A 14,862-nucleotide genomic window follows, 5' to 3' on the forward strand; every position below is an offset into this window, starting at 1 on the left:
CACAGAAATATTAAATGAAAGTGAAGCAGTTGATCAGCGGTTTTCATTCCAAAATTTGTCTCAATACTGTAAAAAAGGAAAATTACTTGCCCAGAGAGAGGAAAAATTAAAAACTAATTTCTTTCAAATATATTAAATAAGCAATAAACCAACAGACATAAATATGTAATGAAAAAAAATATAAAAATTAGGCTAAAAATATATCATAAAAGACTTCAAAAACCACCGGGTAAAAAATGTAGATATTGGTTGCATAAAACTTTGCAAAGCAAACCTTTGCAACTTTTCATTTATTAACTAACACCAAATAACAATGTTATAAATAATATGATTAAACAAAATATAAAAAACAAACACATTTCAAATTGGGAACTAAGTTAAAACAAATGAATATTCACTTACAAATAAAGTACTTAGATAACATATTTCATATAAAAAAGAAAAGAAATAAGTTCTACAGCATTAAAAAATGGGTGGTTTTTCATTGGAAAATCAGAGAAATCAATAAACTAAGTTCAAAAAGTTAATTACAATGAAATGTAAAAATAATTTGAATAAACTATTAATAGAATGATATTCTGCTTTTCACATGTCAAATCTAAGTAAGAAATTAAGCATAAAGCTTATCGGATAGCTTCAAAAGCATTTCAAATGCAATAAAGGGGGCAGGGTAGACAGAACTAAATATAATTAACCATTAATTGTAAGGTAAGTTAAACACTTTTCCTCCACATTATAAAATTTTAAATTTTATATAGCTTTATACAGTTTATTATTATTGTTAATTTTGTATTTATTCAATAAATACCCAAATTTTTTTTCATTCAATTTTGTTATTTTTTATAGTTATGTAAATATCTAATAACTCACAGCATGATCTTATTTAATGTTTTGAAAAATGGAAAAGGGAGCAGTTAAAATATACTTAAAAAATAAAAATGCAAGAGATGAAAATAATGCCTAGCAAAAGATCCAAAATATATATATATACACACATACATATATATATAAGCCTTTCTCAAGTACATTTATATTGCTAGAAATAAAACCACACTATACTAATGAACTGCCTTCAGATGTTCAGATTGCAGCATTTACATGATGTTTAATGAAGGTGGATTATTATGCATGGTGTGTAATGAAATGAATGGTTATTCTATTACATACCATAAAAAGATGAATGTTTGAACAATTTATACATCAATCTAACAAATATTACATGATGATGCATAGTTCAATATTGAGCAGTTGAATTAAAAGAGAAAGATAAAAATGTGCAAACTCTTTGACAAGAAAACCACATACACAACAAATTAAATAAATATAGTAATAATTACAAATATTTTTTACCCCTTTATTTTTTTATACAGTGACTCTCAAAAGTGTTTGTATACTTACAAATTTTAATAAAATGCTAAAAAATAATAATATACTAAGCATTAATATCCTAAAAATTAATATTTTAAAATGAAAATTTTATAACGACATCTATACCTGTTCCTTAACACAACTTAATAAAATATTTTAATAATATATTAAAACAATTTTTTTAATCTCATTAAAAAAATATCTCACAAAAGACTTCATTCACTTTAAAGAAATCTATAGATAACTATTAATAAATATTGTGACATTTCATTCAATCTGCATTCATAGAACACTCCACAGTATCCACCATGGCTTGTCCATGTCTGGGCACAGAGTTCATTAGTTTTTTTTTTATTTGTTTATCAATGTTCCTTTAATCTTCCATTATTAATGTTTTTAGTTTGTTTTTGTATTAATGTTGCGTCTTTGTACTTTCACTTCTAGATTTCACCAAACATGGTCTATTGAGTTTAAATCCGGCAAATGAGGTGGTACTTTCAGATTTTGTGGATTTGATTATAAAAACACCAGAAGATAATGATGAGAGTAATGTGCTAAGGATTATTATCCTGATAAAAGCAAAATTATTTTCAATACCTAAAATTTAGAATAATTTTAAATTACCTCTTAAAATATTTAAATAAAGAGCATGATTCATTATTCCATCAATAAATATTTTGCCTAGTCAAGTAGCTGACATGCAACCCATTACCATGCTTTATTGTTCCAATTAAGCTCCTCATTTTTATCTTTTTCATACAGTTATATAGTCATCAAAAGCAAAAACATAAAATTTGATTTCATTTGCAAATAAGGCATGAATTCTATGTTCCTGGCTTATTTTTAATTTTGTGAAGGAATAATACCTATACTTTATTTTTAGCACTAAATTTTTTTTCTCCAATCTGAACATTCAGGTAATCCAGCTGATCTGAACATTCCTCAAACAATTTTAGATTAAATAAATTCAGAAAATTTTTTGGTAAACTCAGTGGAAATCTTTGCAGCACTCAAACATGGTTTTTCTTGCAAATGTTTTAACTATAAATTTCTTATTAAATTAACTTTCCTGAGTAATCTTTCTCTGCATTCATTTCAATTCAATTTTCTTCTTAAAGCCATTTTATCACAGACTGATGTAGAATGGAATAAATTTACCAATTTAGTGATAAGACAAACTGATTTACCATTACTATGATAAAAATAATCACTTTTCAGATTCATTTTTTGTTTCTTTACAATTATGAGCCATTTTAAAATAATAAATAAAACTTAGAGAAGTAAACAAACAAAAATTGAAGCCAAACAATCTTTAAAATGTCACAAAAATGTAAAAAAACATAACAGTTGATATTCCTAGTTATAATTTCTTCAAAAAATTTTTGATGTACAATCACTTTTGTGAAATAATTTTTTAGATTTTGATTTTCAATAACAATAAAATAATCATATTAAATAAAAAAAAGTATTATAAAATCAATTTTTCTCAAAATCAGAAGGAAAAAATCATTTTTGTATCATTATTATGACAATATAAAAAAATATTGAATTCCACATTTATTCCACATTCTGAAAGTGTATGAACATTTTTGGGAGTCACTGTAAAAATGGCTAAATATTTAAGAAACAGCATACACAACACAGAAAAAATTTATGCACAGAATGAACAATTATGTCTGCAGTAAAAATGTGACCAATGATTTAAATATATCATGAATTCAAGTAAAAAATTATGACAGATAAAATTACATACAAATTCAGACATATGTACAATTACTAAAAAAACCCTAAATGTAAAGTAAAAAATATATATTAACACAAATGCTATAAAAATACACAAATTTTGGTGGTGGTGAGATTAAAACAAGTACATTTTAAAAATTGTTAATAAACAGAAAATATGCCAATTTAATTTTTTAATGTAGTAATTTGAAAAGCTTACATATATCAAGAAATTAAAGGTAGAAAATTTCACTTGTTACAGATGCTAAGATTAAAAAATGAAAATACTGAAATTCAATATTATTAGGAGCTCAAAACTATTCTTATATAATGCATAAAAAAACTATAAAGTAAAATTTTAAACATAGATTAAGCTATTATCAAAACCTCAAAACACAAATACAATAATAAAATATTCAAGCAATAAAGAAAAAAGGTATGGGCGAGCTCCAGTCCTCTTAATATACAATTCTTGTGCTCAATTCTGTTTGGGGGTGATGCTTAAGTTAAAACTAGTTCTTCAATAAACAATTCATCCATTATTTAAATTTTAAAACTAATATAAAATAAATTTAAGATGAATTTAAACATAGAAAAATCAAATATTAATCAAAGTATAAAAAGTTAATATCTATAGAAGCTAACTAAATAAGACACAAGACATTTGTAGGAACTATAAAACAAAATATTTCTATAAATAAAGGTATAAACACAGCTCACCTCCATTAATACTAAGCACAATAAATAGAAACAATTGAAATTGATGAGCTTTCATAAATTAAAAAATCATTGGTCACATTTTCTATGAATGTATTGGAATGTACTAGGATAACATAAAGCAGAAAGAAAAGAAAGGCAAAGATTATACAGGATTATAACACATTTAGTTGAGCTTACACAAACTATTTTCAGATAATTCATAATAGGCTATGAATAGATAGTACATTATTTGATCTCAATTTGTACTTTCTGAAAACAACTAAGTTTCATGCTTTTTTTCCCCCTTACTAAAAGAAAATTCTAACATATTACTGTAATTAAATATAATATACCAAATATTATCACTTTATTGCAAGTAATCCAAGTATCCATAAAAACTAAAATTTTGAGTAGTGTATGCTAAAATCCATAAAATAGGTAAAAAAAATTTTAAGGTAACAAAATTAAAGGTAATTAAAGGTATAGGTAACAAAATTTTAAAAAATTAAGCAGTCTTACTCAACAAATATATATATATATATATATATATATATATATATATATATATATATATTGCAAAAACCTTTTCAAATTACTTATAGTAATCTTTATTTGATTTCTCGACATATGATAAATATTTCATAAATCAAATTTAACAGCAGCTTCCAAAAATAATAAATAAATAAATACATATAATTTTAAAAAATGTCAGCGTGACAACTTGATTTTAACACAGATTTGATTCTTGTTGACAAATGTTACTAAACAGCAATAAAAAAAAAGTCAATATGTGGAAAAATAATGAAGGTTGGATTTTAAACAAATATTAACACTGCTTCAAAGTTTCATATCATAAAAACATAGCAGCTTACACTATCATTAGGAAATCTTAAATAAAAGGAGCATAATTCTAATTTAATTATGCTATTCAGAATCCTATAAAATTTTATGAATATGGAAATAAATATTCAATTTCAACAATATATCATCAGATTTACAGAGAGTTTTTAATCAATATGAAATATGCAGTAAAAATATAATATAAAAAAAGATGTAAAAACCTGTGCATAAAAGACAAAACACAAAAACACATATTTCTTTAATTGGAAAGAAATTATAAAATACAACACAACATGTACATGTAAAACACATTGCTTTTGATAGTTTAAAAAAGGGCAGTTATGGTTTTCATGGCAAAACAGATTTTTTTTTATCAAACATTTAAAAAATCAGTTTTATCAATATATTTGCTACAAATACAGTTTACTAAACCATAAAATAATACCAGCACACATTTTTTAAAGAACAATTTTTTTAAAGAAAAGTACATTTATTATGGTATGTCAATACTGACTTTAAAAAAAATGCAGCCTTAAATTGAATTAATATCACACACTCTTTTTAAAAAATATACTTATTCTTCAAAAAAAGTGATAAAAGCTGCCTCACAGAAGCAAACATGCATGAGCCAATTTGCAACACCATAAAATTAGAAAAAAAAAAAAAAATTAACCGAGTGTACTCACTAAAAATACCTATATAATAAATTTAATGTCAACAAAAAATATGCAAATTACAAATCTTATCTTTTCATATTATTTTCAACCATATTTTTATTATTTATTATGTTGTTTTAGATATATTACAATATTATAATACCTAATGAAGAAAATATGTTTGAGAATTAATAAAAAATTATTACATAATATACAAATATGTAACACCGTTTTATTAGTTCAAAAATAACCACTGTTCCATTAATTCTTTATTATTTCACTCATTTTCTTTCCTTTAAATTTCTTTTACTACAGTTACATGCTTATAATGTAATTTTACAGAAATGGGCAATTCTGTCTCACACAACTCAAGTAAATACTCTACTGGAAGAGGGGGAATGGATTTGATGAAGACTGAAGAATACAATGAAAACTATAAAATCTTCAAATCTTTTACTTCATTTTCTCTTAAGGCTAACCCAAAATTAATCGAAATATTTAATTTAAAATGATTATCTGGCTTTGTACTATAAGTTGGCTAAACAATACATTAAAATACCTGCTTTAGGTCTTCTAAATTAATTTACACTGAGGAAGTAATGTTTATTTCAAAATCACCAACAAATATAATATATAGCATACCACTAAAATAATGAATATGGAAGAAAAAAGAAAACATATTAATTTAACTAAATCATAACATACTTTCCCAATAAAATCCATGAGTATTTTTCAGTTAAAAAAATTTATCTTAGTAATACATACTCAAAAATATTTTTAATGTAAGAAAAATAAACAAAATATTATTAAGACAAGGTCTTAAATATTAGAAGTAATATAAAGCAACCTGGCTATACATAACCCTGCCAGTATATACACATACATATATAAGTTCACAATAAAAGCAAAGCAATTAAAAAGTCAAGTTCTCAAAAGTTATACAAAGTTAACATCTAATTTTGAATAAGAAATGATTTTGCAATTTTCATATAATCAAATTTTAAACCTCCTAAATTTTCTCAAAGAGTAAAACAAAAATTATAATGAAAAATTCCCCCCTTTTTTTGTTAACCAATAAAATGATTATATATATATATATATATATATATATATATATATATATATATATATATATATATATATATATATATATATATATATATATATATATATATATATATATATATATATATATATATATATATATAAAACAAGTTATGAGACTAAGTATAATTGTTGCTAAAAAGGCCAAGTAAATTTCAACAAAATGTGCAAAAAAAGAAAATAATAACATGCCTTTTTAATACTAATTTCAGATTTACTTTATATTTTGGTTAATCAAATTTTGGGGAATGAAGTTGCTAGAACAGACTTTAAATCATTAACTTTTATTATGATAGTGCTTCACAAAACCAAATTTATTTTAACAGAAAAGGAAGGGGGAGGGAGTCTGACAATTCTACATCTTTCTCTTCATCCTAGTTAAAAAACTTTATCATTATTCCAGTTTAATTCCAATCCAGTCAACAAGTTAATTATTAATAGTTTACATAAATAGTTATAATTATTTCTTATACTATAACTTAAACAATTTCCACATATTTTAAACAGCACCCAACACAAAAAGCACCAGGGAATCTTGAATGATACTTAGAAATTATAATTCAAGACCTGTTTTATAAACTAGATAAATTTCAAAATCATATATCTATTTGCTCATATAGACAGTTAAATATACAGATATATATATATAAACCAGTTCTCTTAAAAGTTGAATATTTGGTTCAAAAAATGATAGCTCTATGTATCCATATAAATTTTAACAATCTTTAAAATTCAACAATTTTATTTTAAACAGTGCTCTTTATTCTTGTATCACTTTGCATCAGCATTCATATTATTAATTATAATGATGTAATAAATATTCACAAATATGTTAGATTAAATACCAAAAAATATGAGTTAATTAAAATTGAGCTTTATCTAATTAAAAAATAAAACATATGAAAGCTGTGTACTATCATAATTGGATAATCAAGTTAAAATTATTAAAAATACAAATGATTCTGAAATTTTATCTACAAAAATTAAAAAACAGCTAATTATCTTAAGTTCTGATGGCCTTTGTTAAAGCTTTGCATAGCAGTAATAAATATCTACAAGAATGCTGAAAATATATTCAGGGACTCATACATTTAACTTTTTATAATTGAAAAGTTTTGATCTGAGGTAAATAAATAAGCTATATCCATATTAAATATTAAAATTAAATTTTACAATAAAGTCTTAGTAATTGTCTCAGAATAATCAGTAATTAATTATTTTCCAAGATAAAAACATCACTAATCAATGACATCTGAAGTTCAGTGGGAAAAGATAAAAAATGTGTCATCATGTAGAGTTAAATAGTCTTGGATGTGATCTTAATATATTTAGAAGTAATTGAAAATTTTTAACATAATTTATAGTTTTACACAATTATATCAATATTCTGCATAATAAAAATCAATGTTTTAAACAAAAGTTGCATAATTTCATTGTTATCTTTCTGTAGCTCAAAGCTATGCAGAAGCTTGCATGTAGCTTTCTATATGTTATCAACTTAAGTTGCCATCATTAACTTGCTAATTGATAAAAATGATGAGTATATTACACTTGCAGGACAAGAGGATAAAATTGTCTTTTTTCATTTTTGTTGGCAATACAGAACATATTTGCAAATTATGAACATTAAATAAGAATTGTACCCATGATGAATTTCACAATACAATCTTTGAAAACGCATTTCCATTCTAATATGTAAAGCTAAAAATTGCAAGCCTCGACAGCATTTACATAATTTTTATTTTAAATAAAATGAACCTTAAAAAGGTATTTAAAAAATTCCTTTTTGATCATACATGCATGTTAGAAGAAAAATTTCTTTTCTCCTTTAATGTTGCTAATATACACCTTTTACTTTAATTACAAGAACACATTAATTATGCAATAGATTTGGGAATTTACATATTAACATTTATTAAAAGGCTTGATTTTCTTTATTAACACAGCAAAGTTTATTCTATGAATAAACTACATTTATGCAAGGTAAGGGTCAATTGCTCACTGTTATCTATTTATTAAGCCATTATATATAAAAAGCTATTTGACCACAATAAAAATGTCAAATGATAACAATATATATATTTTTAAGCTATTCTAACAAAACCTTCCATATTTAATTTCCCCCTAAACTCATAGAGAGATAAAGGAAAAGCACAAAGTGTAGTAGCATTTTGAAACAAAAATTTATAAAATATATACATTAATTTTATAACTAATGATTTTACACATATCTGAAACAACTTTATCATAAAACAGAATTCAATATCCTTTCAAAAAATTTTTAAGTAATTATAAAAAGATACTAAAAATACATGCAAATATATAAATACCAGTAGTATGGCTATATACTTCAACAGGATTTCAAAAACAATAAAATACAATTAAAAATATCTAAATAAATTTGAATTTTTTAAACTAATCAAAAAAAAAAACTTTCCAATTTCCAAAATAAACTTTCTGATGAGTAAAGCTTTTTTCAGGTTTAATAGAGGAAATTAGAATATAAGGAAACAGAATGAATAAGAATACATCTATAATTTAAAAGAACCATTTCTAATTAAAGTGAACCAAAGATACTGCAAAACTGAATATTAGCAAGAAATGATTTGAGCTGCAGATTACATCATTTCTATATGGCAAGGCATCTTAAAGTTAATGCATTTATTGTCTACTTCTAGCTTACTAAAATTTGTAAAAGCATCTATGCACAAAATGCCTAGTGCATACCTAAATAGAAAAATTAATAAGTAAATGAAGCTTTAATCAATAAACAACAAAAAAAAATTATATACCTATTTGTTTATAAAATTTTAATAAATCTTTTTTAAGTAATATGTTTTCCTGATTTTTTGCTAACAAATAATCTAAAAAAGAATGAATACTACTACTGCAAAAATTGAAATAGAAATCTTAAAAATATGATCTTTAGAGGCAGAAAGATTCCCCGACACAGAATTCTAGTCAATCTGAAAAGATTTATAAAACTTTTTAATTTTTAAGCATAAAGAAACAGTAGCTTTTGATTTGTGATATATGATTTTAAGTGAAATCTATACAAATAATTTTAAAAACAGAATAAAACAAAATATATAACTACTTAACTTGCATCTTTTCCATTAGAAAAAATTAAAGGAACTTGATCTCTTTACATATAACACCTTTTAAGAATTGTCATCCATTTCAACCAGATGCTTACACATTGTATAGAAGATTCACATTTTAATGAATCACATAATAAATCATCATTAAAAGCATTAAAATTAAATAATTGAATTATTACATATGTGTAATAACATTTGTTACTTTATGGTCCATAAAGTAATATATGGTAAATACCTCATTTGAATCTTTCAAACTTGGTAACTAAACAGGTTTCAGATCATGAGTTAAATCCTATACTATATTATAAGTTGAAACACAAACTGCAAAAAGCTTTAATTACTAAATTTTTTTAAGGTACTTAATGTTAAATTAATAAATGTGTAGTCACATTTCAAATGTAATCTTTTTCTGCATGCCAGATAATGATTCAAAATTTCAAATCTAAAAATTAAGACTACCTTTGCCATAAGATAAAACTAGTTATGAACATGAATAAAAGGCTTTTGCCAATGCTCATATTACAATATATTTTTTCATCACAATGCACACCTATATTACGTTTTTTAAATTTTTGAAAATATTTCATTTTAATTAATTATCTACACATTTTATACCTAAAAAGATTCTAAATAAAGCTCAAAAGAGCGGACATTAAACACAATAAATATTAATTAAATTTTCATAATATACATATAAAATTACACGAGTCAAAGAAATCTAACATACACAAAGAATTTTCAGAAGTATAATATGAACTTCCCAAATTATAAAGACTTCACATATTCTTTCACAGAAATTTTCAGTTCTAACAAACTTAACCCTTAAAGCTAACGTAGTACTATAAATTTTACCTCGCATGTAACTATGATCTTTACAGTCAAGTTAATAGAACCAGCAAATGTTAAAAGAAGAGTTTTAAAGGAAAGATTCAAATGCATCACAGAGTAAACTAATTAATTCTTCTTTAGTCATTAAGATTATAAAGCTGATTTAAACAACAAATTCAGAATTTCTGACAGTTGCAAAGAGTTGCTTAATATTCTGTTGAAATCTTCTTTTGGGATTACAGAGCCCATTTATATTAAAATTTGGATTTTTATGGAGATATAATGTTAATACAAAAATATTCAATAATTATACAGTTTCAAATAAATTAAATGAATTAGAAATCAACAACCAAAACCCGATTAAATGGAAACCAAAAACATCATAAGTTTTGTGGAAAAAATCTTACAAGCAACGCTAATATTTAAATAATTTTTATTATGAAAAAGGAAATTTTAAAAATCCTTTTATACAACAAAAATAAATCTAAACTAAATTACAAATAACATTTTAATTTATGAATAACAGCACTTTAGTTAATACTAGAATAATGACTATTTTTTCATTAGTTATTTAACTAAATACTTGAAATATCCTCAGAATATGCATGTTTTAGTTAAATATCACTAATAAGTGAAAAAAACAAGGCTCATATAGTTTAAGTGTTCAACTATATTTTCAATCGTTTCTAAACTAATTCATTCTTTCAAGTTCAATAAGTGGTTTTAATGCAGATAAGCTGACTAACCATTTTTTTTAATAAGAAAAGGAAAAACTAATTAAATTTTTACTTCTTAAATAAATTTTTAAGAAAAAGTACAAGTTAGAAAAAAATGCTTAATGTTAAAATTTGTAGAAAATTTAAAATAAAACTAAAAATATTCACTTCTTATCTTCAATGCTTTAATTATTCCAAAGAATGACACTTAATGCAGCTTTCTTTTCCCCCTGTTTTTTAGTTTGAACCAAATTTAAAAGCCCAGAATTGGACATATTTTTCAAGTCACAACCTCATCTTAATCCTCTCCACACACACACACATATATATATATATATGTATATATATATTATAAATATATTACAAATAGATATATAAATATATCTACTATTCAAAAATTTCCCAATCAACAAAGTTAAATTAAAAATATATATAATTAAGAAAAACAGAAAGCAAAGAAAAATAGTTACAATACTTAATATTATACATTATGATATTAAAATACAAAAAATGGCCTAGATTTGCCACAAAAGTTATTAACTTAAAACATAAGGTTCTACTGATAGTTCTACAAATCTGATTTTAAAGGAGAACACAAAAATGTCCAACATTAGTAAAAATTTCACAACTTAAACTTAATTTCAACATGTTAAAAATTCACGATTTAAAAATTCTTGAAATAAAATCAACTTACACTAATATAGGATTTCAAAATGCTACTAATAAAAATTTTATGCTTTTCAGTCAATATAACATTCAAGAGACATTTAATATATATGATCAAAATATTTGTTAAATAAAAGTATTAATAAAAATCAGACATACTTGCATTCTGTCACATGAAAATGCAATATAACAAAAATGCACAGAATGTACACACATATTTTTAGGGAACTATAGCATATCATTTCTAATAAACATTTAAAAACTCGCGAGTGTTGCAAAAGCTCATTATAAAACTATAATAAATCTAAATATCACATATATTAAGGAATCTTACCAATAGTAGGTAATGTACGAGAGTCAGTTGCACCTGTCATGCTCTCTCCAGCACTACTTAATGCAGTTCTGCCTTTTGAATTATTTACATTAGTTTTAGCAAGACTAGAGCGCAAAGCTGCTACATCACCACTACTGCTGCCATCCTGAACATAAGTTCGATGGGATGGGTCACTGCCTGCGGTGTTACTTGAGCTCTGTGGAGGACGAGGAAGCCTTCGTCGAAGCCAGCCATGTCTGAGAGCCGCAGGTGGTGTCATGCGAAGCGCTGGATCCCATTCAAGACATCTTTTTAAGAAGTCTATAAACAATACATCATCACAACCTCTGAGAGCACGTATCCAGTCTTTACTACCAGGTGGCCCTCGTAACTTGCCACGCCGAGATCTTCCACCACTAAGTACTATTTTACCATCAGGTTGAACTGTTGTAGTACAGTACCGTGGATAGCCTTTTGAATTCACAAATGTCTTGGCACGCTTTGATTGATCTAACAACTTTGGGGAAGGCATGCCAAGAAGTTCTATCATGCATGCCAACTGATCACTTTCATCCTCTCCTGGTAACAAAGGATAACCAGTCAAAAGTTCAGCCAAAATACAACCTAAACTCCACATGTCAATTGGCATTCCATACTTCAAGCCAAGAATAACTTCAGGTGCCCGATAAAATCGAGACTGTATATAGGTATAAACTCTTTGATCTTCAAAACAACTTGATCCAAAATCAATTACTTTAATACCACTCCTACCTTGCTGCTTTAATAAAACATTTTCAGGTTTCAAATCACAGTGAATAATTTTGTTACGGAAAAGTGCATCTAGACATTGTAACAAGGAGTGAGCAAATTTACGAACTAACTGCAAGCTAAATCCTTGAAATTTATTTTTCTTAATGAGTTCATACAAATTAATACTGAGAAGCTCGAAAGTGATGCATACGTGATTGCGAAAAATAAAATGCTCATACATATGAACTATATTCATTGTGTTATCCTTGTCTTGCTTTCTTAAGTGGTCTAATATCTTAATTTCCTCTTGAGCTTGTCTAAAAAATCTTTTCTCATTGCGTACCATTTTGAGAGCAACATATATGCCTTCTTTATGATCATATGCTTTAATAACTTGCCCAAAGCTTCCTTTCCCTATAACTTTCAGCATCTCATACCTGTATGATATCTGGTCATGAGGAACGTGGATGTAAGATCCTGTACTGTCATCATAGCCACAATTAGATGGAGCTCCAATGATACCTTGCCTTTTTTTCGCATTTGCACCCAGAAAATAGATATGAGAGTATGAAAAGATTTCTTGTTGTTCATAAGGGGTCATTTTATGTACATACAATTTCATAACTTGTTCCGGTGTTGCAACGGGGATCTTAGGTTTACTCGTGGAGCTCTTATTACTTGACGAACTATCCCCACTGGTCGCAGGACGGACTTCTGGTAGCTGAGGAACGGCTCTGGATGTGGAAGTATCGCTGTGGTCCCTATCGTTTTCATACATGTGACGATTTGGTGCGTTATTTTGAGAGATTGTATTAATAGTTTGGCTTTTAATCGGCGGAAGGGAAGTTTTACTGTTCTTGTCGCCAATCTGTGGTAGAAAAGGCTCTTTAATCGCAGAGCTGGGGTTTCCATTGATGCTAGTTACAAGTGATCGGGTGCGGGACAAAGGCATATTAGCTTCTGTCACTCTCGTAGACATTCCTTAAGCCTAAGGAAATATCTTCGTCTAATATTTTTAAGCGAACTAATAAAGGTGAGTGCAGAAAATTCAGTCCAAAACTTGCAAGAAAATTCATGCCGCTCTGCATTCTTTTAATTTTGAAATTTCGAACAGAAAAACATCCCGATTCGCCAGAAAACAGAGACATCCATTCCTCGCTTCAGTTCTACCTCCGACCAAAACGAACAACAGTTCGATCTCTTCACTTGATTTCATGAAACAAGCAAAATATTTAATAAGAATGTGCATCAAAAAAAGACTACTTGCATTATTCCTAAAATATAATTCTGAGTGCATGAGAGATGCTGAATTATTATTTGGACATACAATTTTGCTCAAAATAAGTCATTAAAATGCGCTTATATATCAACGATATTTCTTCGTGTGCTGAAATCAAAGCCTTTCAAGATACCGAATCGATAGTGGAGTTAAATTTTTCTATTAGAATATTGAATCCACAACTGAATCATTCTGAAAGTTAAGCACTAAGGGGAAAAAAACAACTGAAAGAGTAAAAGTGCAAAATTTTATTGAATGGATTGCTGAATTAGTGCCACAATTTGAAGAAACTGGCAGTTAAAAGGATCATCCACGACATGGTAGATTACACTTCAGCGCATACTGCATTTGTAGCGCTGTTAAACAAAATAATCTAGTAACATAATTTGAAAACACATTACATCATTATCAAACGACAGATCATAATAAAAATTTCTAAATCTATAGTTTCGACATGCTTCAGACAATTATGAATTACAGATGCAAACAAGTTAAAAAAGATCATAGCTAGTTAAAATTTGTCCCGTTTATTTACGTGCTTAAAATTTTATAGCTTATGAAATTAACACAAATTACTGAGTTATACAGCAAAAAAAATGTTTTTGAGGTTCCTTATTCACTAAATATTAATTGTGACAATCATTTGCTAAATTTTAATAACATCAAATTTGAGTCTCCACGCTACAAATGTTACATCAGGAAAATGCATTTATTTGTACAAGGATTTTGTAATACATAATTACGCTGAATTTTAAATAATAATGAAATTAATTTTATTCAACAGAAACATCAGGTTTTTTTTATTACCAATAAAAACATA

At 25.9% G+C, this 14,862-nt stretch overlaps 1 protein-coding gene across 1 annotated transcript; it reads right to left on the reverse strand.

The window, feature by feature from the left end:
* Positions 1-11,862: 11,862 nt before the first annotated feature.
* Positions 11,863-13,932, reverse strand: LOC129960425 (dual specificity tyrosine-phosphorylation-regulated kinase 2-like). The gene has a single exon (XM_056073846.1). It carries the CDS (start codon positions 13,740-13,742, stop codon positions 12,021-12,023), a length of 1,722 nt encoding a protein of 573 aa, XP_055929821.1. The 5' UTR covers positions 13,743-13,932; the 3' UTR covers positions 11,863-12,020.
* Between the last annotated feature and the right edge of the window lie 930 nt (positions 13,933-14,862).

The sequence above is a fragment of the Argiope bruennichi genome, chromosome X2 (assembly GCF_947563725.1).
Source record: "Argiope bruennichi chromosome X2, qqArgBrue1.1, whole genome shotgun sequence".
Classification (NCBI taxonomy): Eukaryota; Metazoa; Arthropoda; class Arachnida; order Araneae; family Araneidae; genus Argiope; species Argiope bruennichi.

Bases quoted from the DNA above. Each gene is read 5' to 3' on its own strand.
- LOC129960425 (XM_056073846.1), bottom strand. From the start codon at position 13,742: ATGTCTACGAGAGTGACAGAAGCTAATATGCCTTTGTCCCGCACCCGA.